Here is a 17,321-nt window from a genome sequence, read left to right as displayed (position 1 = left end):
ATTATGACCTAATAATGCATGAGGATTTCAAGGTCATTTCTCTGAGGAATAGCTTATTTACTTTAGTTTGATCTACCTCCTAGTGTTTATGACAGGCTTTGAAACAATTCATAGAATTCTCACTTAGGCGAGTTGAAATAATGGCATTTAACTGAATTTTTTGGTTACCATTATCATATTGTGTCAAACAGTGTGTTGTAAAATTACCTCACAGAGGACAATCCAGGAAAGATTCTCTGAACCAGGCAAATTTCATGAGTGGAAAACTGCTCTGATATTATTCACAGCTCCAGAACATTGGTCATATTATAAAGAAGATTAAGGAGCAAATTGGTTAACTGAATTGAAAACTGGTTGACAAATTGTCATGATCCTGTAGTTTTTTTTCCAGGAAATATGTGCTGTGTCTTTAAGACAGCAAAAGATCAGTACTGCTTTAAGAACAAGTAGGCCTCAGGAGTTACCAAGAAGGTGCATTCTCATTACCTTGGATATAGCCACTCGGACTGAGCATTGAGAGATACATTTGTTACAATTTAATTTTCAACTGGCTTTTAGTGCAAACAGCCTGTTCTAACAGAAGACGGACAGACAGCTGTGTGTTAGCACCTGAAAGGAGAGCTCTCAGCCCATTGAAACTGAAGGAAGAGAATCTAGTCTGCTTATTTATTATTATCTCTCAAAATTCTAAAAACGTCAAGCCAAAACAGAGATCTCTGATAATTGAAACTGAAGGAAGGGAAGTTAGATTATGACAATCATTTTTCCCTCAAAAACTCTAAAGTCAGATTGATGCTATTGAAAGTGTTTGCAAGTTGTTAATTGTTGAAATTCATCGCTGGAGAAGGAAAGCATCACTTACTGTTGGAATTAGACTACGGACTGTTCTACTGTTGAAGAACCTTTTTCTCCCCATCGGACAGCTTTGAGAACTTCAAGCAACCTTGGACTTTTTTCACCACCGGCAGGAGCATAAATTTGTAAGGACGCTAATTTTTCTATTTTAAATGTTGTTTATATCTTAGTCGTGTTGAAGAATTTAGTTTTTCTAATTAAATAGTTAATTTGTTGATTTAAAGACACCTGGTTTGGTTAGCCTCATTAGGGGGTTAATAAATGGTACAATTTGGCTGGGTCTTTCTTTCATTTGGAAAGTTTTAAATGATATGTTAGGTGATCTGTGGGGGAGGCGGGATAGAATTAACAGTGCGTTTCTCCCACCACAATCAGAATTGTATATTTTGACTGGGGGCTTTGACTGGAGCAGTTGGTCATAGCACATTAATCGGGGGCTCGCTCGAGATTTGAAACACATCTCAATTGGCTTTCTCTGGATTGAATCATATCTAAATTGGGGGCTCGCTGGCAGTTGAATCATACTTAATTCAGTGGCTCGCTTCTGGGATCAGAATCAGACTACTTTGGAGGGGTGGCATTTGGAATCATAGTAATTACTCGTCTCTGGGTTAACATTTAAATTGGGGTCCTACGTTTGGCATCGTATTAATTGCTCTCGAGTCTGGGATCATATCAATTGGAAACTCGATTGTTGGGATCTAAATCCAACATCAATTACAAAGAAATTAAAAGAACCAGGTCTCTTGTATAATAAGGTATAGTCTACACCATTGTAATGGCATTAGTGGTTGTGGCAGAGTTTTTGGGAAAGCAGAATGTTTCCCTGAGTGACTTGATAACTTTAACTAAGAACAAATTAAAAGAATTGGAAGCGAAATTGGGGTTGGAATTGAAATCAGGTGCCAAAAAAGCAGGGATAATTGACATAATAGCCGAACATCTGGAATTAGTACAAGAAGATGATGATGATGATGAAGATGAAGGGCAATACGAGGAACAAGAAAGGGAATATGAGAGACAAGAGGATAGTAGGTCCAAGAATAATGCAGTAGAATTGGCTAGGATTCAGTTAGAAATGAAAAAACTGGAGCTTCAATAGGAAAAAGAAAAAACAACAGCATTAAGAAAACTTGAATTGGAAACAGAGGAAAGGGAGAAAGAGAGAGCGTTTCGGAGAGAAAGTGAAAGAGAAGAGAGGGAATTTAGGCTAAAAGAGATGGAACTAAGACAAAACGGTCAGGATAAATCTGAATTTAGATCAGGACCCAGGGAGAAGTTGTTGAAATTTATATAGGCTCTTCCTAAGTTTGAGGAAAGGGACATAGAGGTATTTTTCATATCTTTGGAAAAAATAGCCAAACAGATGAAATGGCTGAAAGAAAGCTGGACATTGCTTATTCAGGGCTGGTTTGTAGGCAGAGCTCATGGAGCTTATGCCATACTTTCTGAAGAGGCTTTGCAGATTATGAGATGGCAAAAAAGGCTATTCTCACTGCGTATGAGTTAGTCCCTGAAGCTGACCATCAGAAGTTTAGGAACTTACGGAGATTGACTGGGCAGACATATTCAGAATTTGAAAGGGTGAAGCAAATGAATTTTAACCGTTGGATACGGGCATTAAAGATAGAAACCACATATGAGAACCTTCGAGAATTGATTCTCTTAGAAGAGTTTAAAAACTCCATTCCTTCAGTAGTGAGAACTCAGGTGGATAACCTGAAAGTTTTGAAAGCTAGGCAAGCAGAAATTGCTGATGATTTCGAGCTTGTGAATAAGCCAACCTATTTTGTCTGTCACCCCCATAAACACGAGAAAGGAAGGCAAGTAGCCGGGGACAAGAAGGAACAGCTGGGACTGCCCCAGGATCACCTCCTCAGGTCAGAAAGGAAGGTGCTGAGGGTGGAAGTGAGGTTCGCAAGCCAAAGTGCTATCATTGCAACAAAACAGGTCATCTTTGTTCAGAATGCTGGAAATTGTGAGGTAACCCATAGGACTTGTTGGGGTAAGCAAAGTTAGTGCAGAGGAAACAACTCTGACTGAGAGTATAGCAGACCAGGCTATAGCTTTAACGACAGCTGTGAATGTGAAACCAGATACTAAAGCTCAAAGGAGTGCAGAAGTTAAGAATTAAATACCTGAGAGTTATAATGAATTTTTGTCAAAGGGGAGAGTAACTCCATATCCTGTAAGTGAGGCAGGAAAATCTATCATTATATTCAGGGGCACAGGAGCAACCCAAACACTCTTGCTGGGGAAAGATATGAGGTTTCCACCAGAGAGTGCCTTGAATGCTAAAGTTTTAGTTAATGGAATTGGCGGGGTATGTATACCTTTGTATAAAGTACACCCAGAGAGTGACTTAATATCTGGGATAGTTACTGTAGGTGTTATCCATAGTTTACCAGTAAAGAGAATTGATCTACTTCTAGGAAATGATTTGGCAGGATCAAAAGTATCAGTTTCTCCAATAGTTACATAGGAACCAAGTGAAATTAAGGAAACGGAGCAATAACAGGAACAAGTTCTGGGAATATTTCCTGCGTGTGTAGTTACCCGAGCAATGGCTGAACAGGATCCACTGTCGGAGGTAAAAGGGGCACCACAAATAAATAGCCAGGCATATGAAACCTTATTTGGGGATTTAGATAATCCAAATGAGTTATTTAACAGATAGTTTACCATTGCAGCACAGCAAGCTAATCCAGAGATATACTGAATAGCACAGATGGCTCTGTCAGAAGCTGAGGCGAAAGGAGTTCTGGAAGGCTATTATATGGCAAATGGGGTTTTGAGGAGGAAATGGAGACCGCCTCATAGGCCTGCCGACGGAGACTGGACAGTTGTTGAACAGATAGTGGTACCAACTAAATATCGACCAGGATTATTAAGGTTACCACACAGCATTCCTTTTGCAGGACATAGGGGAATTCAGAAGACCAAATCATACATAAGCAAACATTATTACTGGCCAGGTCTTACAAAGGATATGAGACAATTTTGTAGGGCATGCCATACCTGTCAAATGGTGGGAAAACCACAACCTACCCTAAAACCAGGGGATGAAGTATTAGTGTTGTTACCTTCGCAGGCAGAACCATTAAAAGCACGGTTCATATGAACATATGAATTAGGAACAGGAGTAGGCCACTCGACCCCTCCAGCCTGCTCCGCCATTCAATAAGTTCATGGCTGAACTGATTACTCCACATTTCCACCTACCCCCGATAACCTTCCACCCCCTTATTTATCAAGAATCTGTCTACCTCTGCCTTAAAAATATTCAAAGACTCTGCGTCCACTGCCTTTTGAGGAAGAGAATTCCAAAGACTCACCACCCTCTGAGAGAAAAAATTGCTCCTCATCTCTGTCTTAAATAGGTGACTCCTTATTTTTAAATAGTGACCCCTAGTTCAAGATTCTCCCACAAGGGGAAACATCCTTTCCACATCCACCCTGTCAAGACCCCTCAGGATCTTATATATTTCAATCAAGTCACCTCTTACTGTTCTAAATCCCAGCAGATACAAGCCTAGCCTGTCCAATCTTCCCTCATAAGATAGCCCACCCATTCCAGGTAAATAAACCTTCTCTGTACTGCCTCCAATGCATTTACATCCTTCCTTAAATAAGGAGACCAGTACTGTACACAGTACTCCAGATGTGGTCTCATCAATGCCCTGTATAGCTGAAGCTTAACCTCCCTACTTTTGTATTCAATTCCCCTCACGATAAACAATAACATTCTATTAGCTTTCCTAATTACTTGCTGTACCTGCATTCTAACCTTTTGCGATTTATGCACGAGGACACCCAGATCCCTCTGCATCTCAGGGCTCTGCAATCTCTCACAATTTAGATAATATGCTTCTTTTTTATTCTTCCTGCCAAAGTGGACAATTTTCCACGTTCCCATATTATACTCCACTTACCAGATCTTTGACAACTTACTTAGCCTACCTATATCCCTTTGTAGCCTCCTTGGTACAACCTTTTGTTAGCGTTTTTTCAATTTGTATTTTTTTTACCCATTGTAATGAAACGCATTCCAGGAATGGCATTTCATTCTGCCAGGGGCGGCGGTGTTATGATCCTGTAGCTTTTTGGGGGGAAGTATGTGGTGTGTCTTTTAGACAGCAAAGGATCAGTACTGCTTTAAGAACAAGCAGGCCTCAGGAGTTACCGAGAAGGCTAGGCTTGTATCTGCTGGAATTTAGAAGAGTAAGAGGCAACTTGATTGAAACATAAGATCCTGAGGGGTCTTGACAGGGTGGATGTTGGAAGGCTTTTTCCCCTTGTGGGAGAATCCAGAACTAGAAATCACTGTTTAAAAATAAGGGGTCGCCCATTTAAGACAGAGATGAGGAGCAATTTTTTCTCTCAAAAGTCTTTGGAATTCTCTTCCTCAAAAGGCGGTGGAAGCAGAGTCTTTGAATATTTTTAAGGCAGAGGTAGATAGATTCTTGATAATCAAGGGGGTGGAAGGTTATCGGGGGTAGGTGGAAATGTGGAGTAATCAGTTCAGCCATAAACTTACTGAGTGGCGGAGCAGATGGGGGGGCTGAGTGGCCTACTCCTGCTCCTAATTTGTATGTTCATATGTACGTTTGCATTACACAGCAAAAACATATCTTGGTGCATACAGCCAGAGGGTTTTTTTACATCGGTTCCAGCCCCTTAGTGTACAATGGCGGGAGGACCTTACACAGTGGCCTTTCCCCATTGAGCCTTTGCAGTGGCTGCCCCAACCTTTGTGGCATCCCTCAGCACACAGTCCTGGACCTTGGAATGTGCCAGTCTGCAACACTCGGCTGTGGACAAGTCTTTGCACTGGAAGACCAGCAAGTTTCAGGCAGACCAAAGAGCGTCTTTCACCAAGCTGATGGTCCTCCAGCAGCAGTTGATCTTTATCATGGTTTGTGTCCCTGGGAACAGCCTGGACAGCACAGTCGCCTGTGTTACAGAGCTGCTCGCGATGAACCTCAACAAAAACGTTTGCATCTCTTTCCAGACCTGCTTTGCAAAGTCATATTCCAGAAGGAGGTGTACAATGGTCTATTCCCCACGACAGCCACCTTGAGGGCAGTGTGCGGAGGTGGTGAGACTCCAGGCGTGCAGGAAGGATCTGATGGGGAGGGTCCTTCTCACCACCAGCCAAGCTACATCTTTGCGCTTGTTTGAAAGTTCTGGTGATGAGGCATTCTGCCAAATGACTTTGACAGTCTGCTCGGGCATCCATCCTTTTCCCGTAGGGCCTTGAGGACATTCCGTGCAGACCACTGCCTGATGGATTTGTCGTAAAAGGCGTTTTCCGCACAATCTTTTCCATGAGGGACAGGTGGTACGGCACAGTCCAACTGAATGGAGCATTTCACGGCAATGTGACCAGACCCTCCTTCGCAACATCGGGGACAGATAGAACCTCAGCAGGTAGTGACACTTGGTGTTTGCGAACTGGGGTTCTATGCACAGCTTGATGCAGCCGCACACAAAGGTGGCCATCAGGATGAGGGTGACATTGGGTACGTTTTTTCCCCCTTTTTCCAGAGGTTTGAACATCGTGTCCCGATGGACACGGTCCATTTTCGATCTCCAGATAAAGCAGAAGATGGCTCAGGTGACCGCCACAGCACAGGAGTGGGGTATGGGCCAGACCTACGCCTTGTACAGTAACAATGTCAGCGCCATGCACCTTATGACCAGGTTCTTACCCACAATGGAGAGAAAACACTGCTCCCACATGCTCAGTTTATGTTTTACCATGGCTATAAGCTCCTTCCAGTTTTGTCATCCAGAGAGAACTGGCTTTCCTGGAGCTCCCTTTGTCTTTCATGGGAATCACCTTGAACTGTACCCATAACATTTCCTCTTTAAAATCAACCCATTGTTCTGGTACATTTCTGCCTGCTAATCTATGGTTCCAGCTTAGCTGAGATTGATCTGTTTTCAGCTCACTGAAATTGGACCTCCTCCAATCTAGTATTTTTACTCTAGATTGCCCCTTTTCCTTTTCCATGGTGAGTATGATCACTGTTCGGTACATGTTTCCTGACTGACACTTGATGCACTTGACCCACCTCGTTTCCTAGAACCAGATCCAACAATGGCTTCTTCCTTGTTGGGCTGAAAATATACTAATCAAGAAAATTCACTTGAAAAGCTATGGTTGTTCTCCTTGAAGCAAATAAAATTGAAGGTAGATTTTGTAGAGGTGTACAAGATTCTGACTGGCTTAGATAGGTTAGATAAGGAAAAACTGTTCCCATTAACTGGTGGTACAAGGACTAAGGGACACAGATTGAAGGTTTCGGGCAAGAGATGCAGTGGCAATGTGAAGAACTTTTTTACACAGCGAATGGTAATGACCTGGAACCCATAGCCTACGAGGGTGGTGGAAGCAGAGACAATCAATGATGTGAAAAGGAAATTAGGATGGGCACTTGAAGGAAATAAACTTGCAGGACTATGGGGATCGGGGAGTGGGACTGACTTGATTGCTCTGCAGCGAGCCGGCATGGACTCAATGGACTCAAAGGCCTCCTTCTCTGCTGTAAATGACTCTATAACACACTTTAGAAACTCATCCCCCTTTCCACCCTTTACACTATTACTATTTCAGTCTATATTAGGATAATTAAAGTCCCTCTTTATCACTATTCAATAGTTTTTGCACCTCTCTGTAATTTCCCAGCAAATTTGCTTGCCTATTATCTTTGCCACTTTTTGGTGGTCTTTGATGGTAATGGTACCTCTATTGTTTCTTAACTCTAATCAGAGATTCAGTCCTTGATCCCTCTGGGACATCTTCGCTCTCCAGCATTATAATACTGTTTAATCTCTCCTTAACGGTGAGTGATGCTTGATAATAGGTCTGCAAGAAGAATGGGGATGCATTTTGCAGATTTGCAGTGCTGTCCGATTAGGATCAGTTTTCCCTGTTGCGATTGTTGGTAAATGCCCTGTGGCAGCTCTGGCTATGTGTTCTGTGTACGCTGTCATTGCAGCGGGACGTGCGGCGCTCCACGCTGTACTCTGAGGAGGAGCCGCCAGCGCTGCAGGGGGCGCTCGCTTCCCACGGTGTAAACGGCGCTCAGTCACTTCTGCTCGGTGCGGGGAGGTGCAGTCTGCTGCTGTTTGCCGTTGTTCCCGCCCCTTCCCCTCGAAGCGCAGGTGAGTTCGGGCCACGTTAATATATTCGGTAATTTTAGCCAGAGAGGGAGTCACCTCCGTTTGCGCGGGTAGTTGATCCCAGGTTGGGGGACGGAGAGGAGAACCAGGGAGAGTCTATGGGCCGCAGGACCTCGGATTGTATTCCCGGCTTCTTCCAACCTCGGCTCGAGTCCTCGCGGGGACACGGCAAGAGCCGAGCGCGGCCCCTTGCCTGACTCTACCATGATAGTAATGTTAGCAAGCACCTTTAAACATACGCGGTTCGGTCACACACAGGCATAGTTTAAACCCACCTGGGGCTCTGCCCTTGCGTTCTGTACTTTAAGCTCCTCCCACTTTGAGTGCCCTGTGTACAGTACAGTGAAATCATTCCTGTTTCTGTCTTCATTGAGCAAAGTCAACAGACCAGGAACTGAATCACTTGTAAGGTATTTTTTATATTTTTTAGCGATCATTTTTGAAAAAGCGTTTCTCTTGTTTCAGAGTCAGCGCTAATAAAAACAAAATGATTCTTCTTCAGTTCACTGCCAGGAAGCTTGTTTCGCAGGTGGGCAATTGCTTTAAACGACCTTCCAAGTTGCAACTGAGCCAGATCGAAATGAGCCGCCAAAGTTCTGGTAGGTACTTTGTTGACGACAGGGATTTAATTTGGAACACAAATCATGTAAAACCTGCAAACCTTGCAAGTTCCAATAGTCAAAGAATTATTTCATGTAATTGAATTCGTCATATGGAGGAGGTATTGAGGCTTTGGACAAGGTGCAGCGCAGGGCCACATCAAATTCCCACTTTAAAATGCCTGTTACCCAGATAGGTTAAGTGAGCTGGGTCTCTGTACTGGAGAAGTATAGACTTGGGGGTGATTTGGGTGGTTTATAAAACAATGAAGGGGCTAGATTATGTGCATGTAGAGCAATTATTTCAACAGAATAGGTTAGAGAAGACCACAGGTTCACATTTACAAGTTATGTGAGGACAAGCAGGTTGGATGTTGGGCAACTCTTATTCCCAAGGAACTGTGAACATGTGAAACAGGTTGCTGGCTGGTGCAGTGAACATTAGCTGGAAGTTTAGGCTGCGTTTGCTGACAGCGCAACCGCTAGGTGGTGCAGAACTAGCACGTGCAAATGCAGTCTCTTCCACTGGAATGTCACTGTCTGTGATGTTCAGGCAGCTGCCAGGATTAAAGATGGCGCTAATAAAAACAAAATGCTGAGAATACTCAGCAAGTGTGGCAGCATCTGTGGAGAGAGGAGCAGAGTTAACTTTTCAGGTCAGTGACCCTTCATCAGAACTGGCAAATCTTAGAAATGTAACAGGTGTTAAGCAAATAAAGTGTGGGTGGGGCAAGAGATAACCAAAGAGGTGGAGAGTAACTGACCAGAAGGTCATGGAGCAAAGGCAAACGGTATGTTCATGGTGTGTTGAAAGACAAAGCGTTAGTGCAGAGAGGGTGTTAATTGACAGAAAAATGAGCAGCCTGGCCCCAAGCACAAACATGAAAACAATCAGTGGGTAGGCACAATAGAAACAAACTAAAATAAAATAAACAAAAAAGAAAAAAAGCTAAAAATAAAAAGCGGGCACGTCATGCTCTGAAATTATTGAACTCAATGTTCAGTCCAGCAGGCTGTAGTGTGCCTAATCGGTAAATGAGATGCTGTTCCTTGAACTTAAGTTGGACAGAGATATGGGCATGAGAGCAGGGGAGGTGTGTTGAACTGGCCAGCAACTGGAAGCTCAGGGTCATGCTTTCAGACTGAGCGGAGATGTTCTGCAAAGTGGTCACCCAATCTCCGCTTGGTCTCCCCAATGTAGAGCAGACCACATTGTGAGCAGCGAATACAGTATACTAAATTGAAAGAAGTACAAGTAAATTGCTGCTTCACCTGAAAGGAGTGTTTGGGGCCTTGGATAGAGAGGAGGTAAATGGGCAGGTATTACACCTCCTGCGATTGCATGGGAAGGTGCTGTGGGAAGGGGACGAGGTGGGGGGGGTAATGGAGGAGTGGACCCGGGTGTCGCTTAAAACCTGTCCCCCACTTTATTTGCTTAAAACCTGTTACATTTCTAATGTTTACCGGTTCTGATGAAGGGTCACTGACCTAGAAACATAGAAACTAGGAGCAGGAGTAGGCTATTTGGCCCTTCGAGCCTACTCCGCCATTCATTATGGCTGATCATCCAATGCTGTAACCTCTTCTGCTTTCGCCCCATATCCTTTGATCCCTTTAAATCCAAGAGCTATATCTAACTCCTTCTTGAAAACATACAATGTTTTGGCCTCAGCTGCTTTCTGTGGTAGCGAATTCTACAGGTTCACCTCTCTGGGTGAAGAAATTTCTCCTCATCTCAGACCTGAATGGTTTACCCTGTATCCTTAGACTATGACCCCTGGTTCTGGACTCCCCCACCATCGGGAACATCCATCCTACATCTATCCTGTCAAGTCCTGTTAGAACTTTATAGGTTTCTATGAGATCGCTCCCTCACTCTTCGGAATTCCAGCGAATATAATCCTAGCCGACTCAATCTCTCCTCATACGTCAGTCCTGCCGCCCCAGGAATCAGTCTGGTAAACCTTCGCTGCACTCCCTCTATAGCAACAACATCCTTCCTCAGATAAGGAGACCAAAACTGCACACAGTATTCCAGATGTGGCCTCACCAAGGCCCTGTATAATTGCAGCAAGCCATCCCTGCTCCTGTACTTGAATCCTCTCGCTATGAAGGCCAACATACCATTTGCCTTTTTTACCTCCTGTTGCACCTGCATGCTTACCTTTTGTGACTGGTGTACAACAACACCCAGGTCTAGTTGCATATTCCCCTCTCTATTTATAGCCATTCAGATAATCTGCCTTCCTGTTTTTGCTACCAAAGTGGATAACCTCAAATTTATCCACATTATACTGCATCTGCCATGCATTTGCCCACTCACTCAACTTGTCCAAATCACCCTGAAGCCTGTCTGCATCCTCCTCACAATTCACCCTCCCACCCAGTTTTGTGTCATCTGCAAATTTGGAGATATTACATTTAGTTCTCACATCGAAATCATTGATATATATTGTGAATAGCTGCGGTCCTAGCACTGATCCCTGCGGTACCCCACTAGTCACTGCCTGCCATTCGGAATAAGACCCATTTATCCCTACTCTTTGTTTCTTGTCTGCTGACCAATTTTCTATCCATCGCAATACACTCCCCCCAATCCCATGCGCTTTAATTTTACATGCTAATCTCTTATGTGGGACTTTGTCGAAAGCCTTCTGAAAGTCCAAATAAACCACATCCACTGGCTCCCCCTCATCAACTCTACTAGTTACATCCTCGAAGAATTCTAGTAGATTTGTCAAGCATGATTTCCCTTTCGTAAATCCATGCTGACTCTGTCCGATTCTGCCACTGTTCTCCAAGTGCTTTGATATAAAATCTTTGATAATGGACTCTAGAATTTTCCCCACGACTGACGTCAGGCTGACTGGTCTATAATTCCTCGTTTTCTCTCTACCTCCCTTTTTAAATAGTGGGGTTACATTAGCTACCCTCCAATCTGTAGGAACTGTTCCAGAGTCTATAGAATCTTGGAAGATGACCACCAATGCATCTACTATTTCTAGGGCCACTTCCTTAAGTACGCTGGGATGCAGGCCATCAGGCCTTGGGGATTTATCGGCCATCAATTTTCCCAACACCATTTCTGTACTAATACTGATTTCTTTCAGTTCCTCTCTCTCTAAACCCTGTGTTCCCCAACATTCCTGGTATGATATTTGTGTCCTCCTTTGTGAAGACAGAACCAAAGTATGCATTTAGTTGGTCAGCTATTTCTTTGTTCCCCCATAATAAATTCCCCTGTTTCTGACTGTGAGGGACCTACATTTGTCTTCACATACCTATAGAAACTTTTAGTCAGTTTTTATGTTCCCTGCAAAGCTTGCTCTCGTATTCTTATTTTCCCCTTCTTAATCAATCCCTTGGGCCTCCTTTGCTGAATTGTAAACTGCTCCCAATCCTCAGGTCTGTTGTTTTTTTTTCTGGCGAATTTGTATGCCTCTTCCTTGGATCTATTGCTATCTCTAATTTCCATTGTAAGCCATGGTTTGGCTACCTTTCCCGTTTTACTTTTGTGCCAGACAGGAATAAACAATTGTTGCAGTTCATCCAGGCGCTCTTTGATTGTTTCCCATTGCCTTTCCACCGTCATCCCTTTAAGTAACGTCTCCTAATCCATCATAGCCAACTCGCGTCTCATACCTTCATAGTTTCCTTTACTAAGATTCAGGACCTTAGTCTCAGAATCAACTACGTCACGCTCCATCTTGATGAAGAATTCTATCATATTATGGTCAATCATCCCCAAGGGGTCTCGCACAACCAGATTGTCAATTATTCCTCTCTCATTACACAATACCTAGTCTAGGATGGCCTGTTCTCTAGTTGGTTCCTCAACATACTGGTCTAGAAAACCATCCCGTATACACTCCATGAATTCCTCCTCTACGGTATTGTGACTAATTTGATTTGCCCAATCTATATGCAGATTAAATTCACCCATAATTACAGATGTCCTTTATCGCATGCATCTCTAATTTCCTGTTTAATGCCGTTCCCTACATCACCACTACAGTTTGGGGGTCTATATACAACCCCCACTAATGTTTTTTGCCCCTTAGTGTTTCTCTGCTCTACCCATACAGATTCCACATCGTCAGAGCTAATATCTTTCCTCACTCTTGCGTTAATTTCCTCTTTAACCAGCAATGCAACTCCACAGCTTTTTGCTTTTGTCTGTCCTTCCTAAATACTGAATATCCCTGGATGTTCATTTCCCATCCCTGGTCACCTTGCAGTCAGTCTCCGTAATCCTGACTATATCATTTCCGTTTACATCTATTTGCGTGATTAATTCATCCACTTTATTGCGAATGCTCCGCGCATTAAGACACAAAGCCTTAAGGCTTGTCTTTGTAACATTACTTGGCCCCTTCCCACTTTTTTTCACTGTGGCCCTGTTTGATTCTGGCCCTTGATTTCTCTGCCTATCACTTTCTTCTTCCCCTTACTGTCTTTTGTTTTTGTCTTTGATTCCCCCCTCCTCTGACTCCTTGCAAAGGTTCCCAACCCCTGCCATTTTAGTTTAAACCCTCCCCGACCACTCTAGCAAATTCTCCCGCAGGGCATCAGTCCCGGTCCTGCCCAGGCGTAACCCGTCCAGTTTGTACTGGTCCCACCTCTACCAGACCCAGTCCCGATGCCCCAGGAATCTATAACCCTCCCCCTCCCCCCCCCCCCCCCCCCCCCACTATCTCCAGCCACATATTCATCTGATATATCCTGCTATTTCTACTCTGACTAGCACGTGGCACTGGTAGTAATCCTGAGATCACTACCTTTGAGGTCCTTCTTTTCAACTTGCTTCCGAACTCCCTATATTCTGTTTTAGGACCTCATTCTTTTTAAAATTTATTTTATTTAGAGATACTGCACTGAAACAGGCCCTTCGGCCCAACGAGTCTGTGCTGACCATCAACCACCCATTTATACTAAACCTACACTAATCCCATATTCCCTACCACATCCCCACCTATTCCTATCTTTCCCCTACCACCTACCTATACTAGGGGCAATTTATAATGACCAATTTACCTATCAGTCTTTGGTGGTGGGAGGAAACCGGAGCACCCGGCGAAAACCCACGCAGACACAGGGAGAACTTGCAAACTCCACACAGGCAGTACCCAGAATTGAACCCGGGTCGCTGGAGCTGTGAGGCTGCGGTGCTAACCACTGTGCCACCCTACGTCGTTTGTACCAGTGTGTACCATAACCATTGGCTGTTCACCCTCCCCCTTCAGAATGTCTTGTAACCACTCTGAGACATCATTGACCCTAGCACCAGGGAGGCAACATACCATCCTGGAGTATCTTTTGCGGCAACAGAAATGCCTATCTATTCCCCTTACAATTGAATCCCCTATAATTATTGCATTCCCACACTTTTTACTCCTCCCCTGTGCAGCAGAGCCAACCGTGATGCAATGATTTGGGCTGTTGCTGCTTTCCGCTGAGAGGCCATTCCCCCCCCCCCCCCCCAACAGTATCCAGAGCAGTATATCTGTTTTGCAGGGGGATAGCCAAAGGAGATTCCTGCACTGCCTGCCTGGTCCTCTTGTTCTGCCTGGTGGTCACCCATTCCCTTCCTGCCTGAAATGTTAACTCTGCTTCTCTCTCCACAGATGCTGCCAGACCTGCTGAGTATTTCCAGCATTTCTTGTTTTTATTTCAGATTTCCAGCATCTGCAGTATTTTTTTTTTATTAAAGATGGTGCTGCTCAATTTATCACAGGAAATGCTTATGGCTAGTTAGTTCTAGCAAACTAACCTTGCATTAAGTTGGGTGGAAGCCCAGTAATATTAGTATGTAGAATAGGATACTAACTGTAATTCTCAGACCCATTTAATGTTCCAGTAATCCTAATAAATACAAAAGGAATTTTATGATTGAATTTCCATGTTCTGATACTTTTGGGAGATAGTGAATTGGCAGTCCGATTTGATGGAGAAGAGAATCGGGCAGAATATAAAATGTGCTGCCAATTTGTTATCCACATTTTATATGACTGACCAGGATTGATTTCAACTCGGCTACGCGCTCCCGCCCCACTGGCTGCTCTCTCCCCTCGGCAACTCACTGCAGGCCTCGACGCTTTCTCCCTCTCCCCCACTGGCTGCATTCCCCTCCCACCACCCTCAGCTGCTCGCTCCCCCCCCCCACTCCGGCTGATAGTTCCTCGCTTTCCGCCACCCCACTCTCTTGCCGCTCGCTCCCTGCTGCCCAGTACCCCCCACCCCAGTCACTAGCTCCAGGCTGCGCCGCTTCCCTCCTCTTGGCCACTTGCTCCCATCTTTGGTTGTTCTCTGCGTGCCGCCCAAAGAAACAAGGTGGGCTGTCAGGGGTGACGGGGCGACATAGGAGCAAGTGGCCCAGAGGAGGGAAGCGGCGCAGCCTGGAGCTAGTGGCTGGCGAGGCGGAAGCAGGGAGCGAGCAGCCGGAGAGCGGGGTGGAGTAGGGAACAATTGGTCAGGGGAGTGGTGGGGGAGGAGCAGCAAGGTCGTTTGTTGGGGGGGGTGCTAGTAGCCAGTCGGAGGGAGGGGGAGAAAGCGTCGAGGCCTGGAGCGAGTTGCCAAGGATGGAAAGCAGCCAGTGGGGCAGGAACGAGCAGTCGGGATCGAGCTCCAGCTTCAAAATCTCCCATTTAGCCGCTCCTTCCATCTGAGTGGGGGACTGGATACCCGTTAGCGCTTTATCACACATGCGCGAAGTCTGATCAGATGTGGTGATGCAATGACTTTGGCGCTACGAAATGATGCCATCCCGCACATGCACCACTTTGTTCTGGCAAGATGTAGGCTGCGCATGTGCACAGCTTGGAGCACTCTGATGACATTGGTAGGCCACTCTGTTGTCAGGGGTCACTTGGGAATTTTAATGGCAAGCTGTGGGTCCCGCTGCTGGGCCCAAATGCAGGTCCCGAGCCTGTGCAGGTGAACGGCGGGACCGCGGAGGGGATTTTTCTGGCAGCAGCCAATTAAAAAGCTGCTGCGAGGACCGCCGTTCCTTTAAGATCGGTGGCCTGCCTCTCAGCTGCTTGCCCAATTAGAGGGTTGGTAGCCTCTGCAGTGCTGCTGATAGAGATGGCCACTACTGAGGCTGCAGGGTGAAGCAGAGGGTGCCTCCATGTTGAGGTGTCCTCAAAGGGCTGGTGAAATTTTTTTTGCGTGTGCTGGGGCCAGGCAAGTAGGCCCCAGTGATCAGAGGGGCGAACCCTTCCGTGGTGGTATCGGTGCTGCAGAGGAAGCTCCTCCATCGGACATGGAGTCCCCGGCAAGGAAGGCCTCTGCCCCCACCCCCAGATGCCACTGGAGGGCACTTCGATGGCAGTCTCCACATGGGGGGGCTGTTCCGAAGTCGGTAAAATGCCAGCAGGTGTGTAAAATGGCTGTGAATTGACAAAGCAATTGTTGTTCCTGCCTCAAAATATCCTGCGGCAGTGGGAAGACATCTGGCTTCCCTCCCAATGCCTTCCGCTGCCATTTTATCAGCTTCCCAGGCAGTCCCCAGAGGGCTGGTAAAATCCTGGCGATTGATTCACTGAATTCCTTCAAGTAAGAGTTGGGACTGCTCCTGGCTGGTGTAGACATTGCCTTGTACAACAGGAACTGAGCCACAGCCTATCGGACAAGACTTGAACAAACTGGGGCTCTTTTCTCGAGAAAAGGGAAGGCTGTGGGTGACCTAATAGGTTTTTACCCTATTGAGCCATTTCATACTTTTAGACAAAGATGTTTCCATGTGGGGTTGGTGTGGCTGGGGGGGGGGGTGCATTTCAAAACTAGAGACCATAAATATGAGAGTCACTAATAAATCCAGTAAGGAATTCAGGATAAACGTCTTTACCCAGAGAGTGGTGAGAATGTGGATCTCACTACCATGTGGAGTAGTTGGTGCAAATCGTATAGATGTATTTAAGGGGAGGCTAGTTAAGTTAGTGAGAAAGGAATAGAAGGATATACTGCAATGAAGTGCAGGGTGTGATGAAGTAGAGGGTGGGAGAAGGCTCGTGGAGAATGAACTCTGGCACAGACCATTTGGGCCAAATGGCCTGTTTGTGCTGTAGACTGTAAGAGGTATCTATGTAAATTGGAGCTAATTTGATGTGGAGGGGAAGGGGGCTTTCAAAGATGGATTCCAGTTTTATCCCCTAATTGCCCTGAGTTTTTAATCCTTTTTGCCTTTGGGATCACATGTTTATTTTGATGCTTAGAACTGTTGGACAGACTGATTGGACCAATAGATCTTCCCCGGACGACATTTTTGTATGTTTGTTGTCACGCTCATGAAGGAAGCAGAGTGGTGAAATATGAAATGAACTGGAGGAATTATGAAATAAAAATCAACTGTTGGACTAACTACAGAAAAAGGACGCATTTGTGTCACAAACAAAATGGTGTAGAGGTCTGGTGTCCCCTCCTGTACTGTCAATAAACATGTTTGTCTGTTGAAGACAAAACCCATTATCCACATCTGAATTAGCTTTGGGGAAGATACATTGAAATGAAAAAACAGCCCATTCCATGCTAACAACTCCAATCTGCAGGAATGGAGCTAACAAAGACTTTTGCGGACAGACTGACTCCGAAGCCAAGGCCGAAATATTAGTTGTGAAATAACACCTTTTATCAAATTGGACCACATTCAGACGCCATCATGTAACAATGGTTCCCATATCC

At 45.1% G+C, this 17,321-nt stretch overlaps 1 protein-coding gene across 4 annotated transcripts in view; it reads left to right on the top strand.

Annotated features, from left to right (window-relative positions):
• The first annotated feature begins 7,916 nt into the window (after positions 1–7,916).
• Positions 7,917–17,321, top strand: part of sirt5 (sirtuin 5) — a 56,572-nt gene continuing 47,167 nt past the window's right edge. The window contains exons 1-2 of one of the 4 annotated variants that reach the window (XM_068058037.1): positions 7,917–8,025; positions 8,509–8,642. In XM_068058037.1, coding sequence (XP_067914138.1) covers positions 8,531–8,642 — 112 coding nt within the window. In that variant the 5' untranslated portion in view covers positions 7,917–8,025; positions 8,509–8,530. Of the gene's footprint in view, positions 8,026–8,095; positions 8,454–8,508; positions 8,643–17,321 lie in introns of those variants that run through there. The other 3 variants (XM_068058047.1, XM_068058056.1, XM_068058067.1) reach the window with 3 other exon arrangements.

This window comes from Heterodontus francisci, chromosome 2 (assembly GCF_036365525.1).
Source record: "Heterodontus francisci isolate sHetFra1 chromosome 2, sHetFra1.hap1, whole genome shotgun sequence".
Classification (NCBI taxonomy): Eukaryota; Metazoa; Chordata; class Chondrichthyes; order Heterodontiformes; family Heterodontidae; genus Heterodontus; species Heterodontus francisci.
This window is presented reverse-complemented; position numbering and strand designations above follow the sequence as displayed.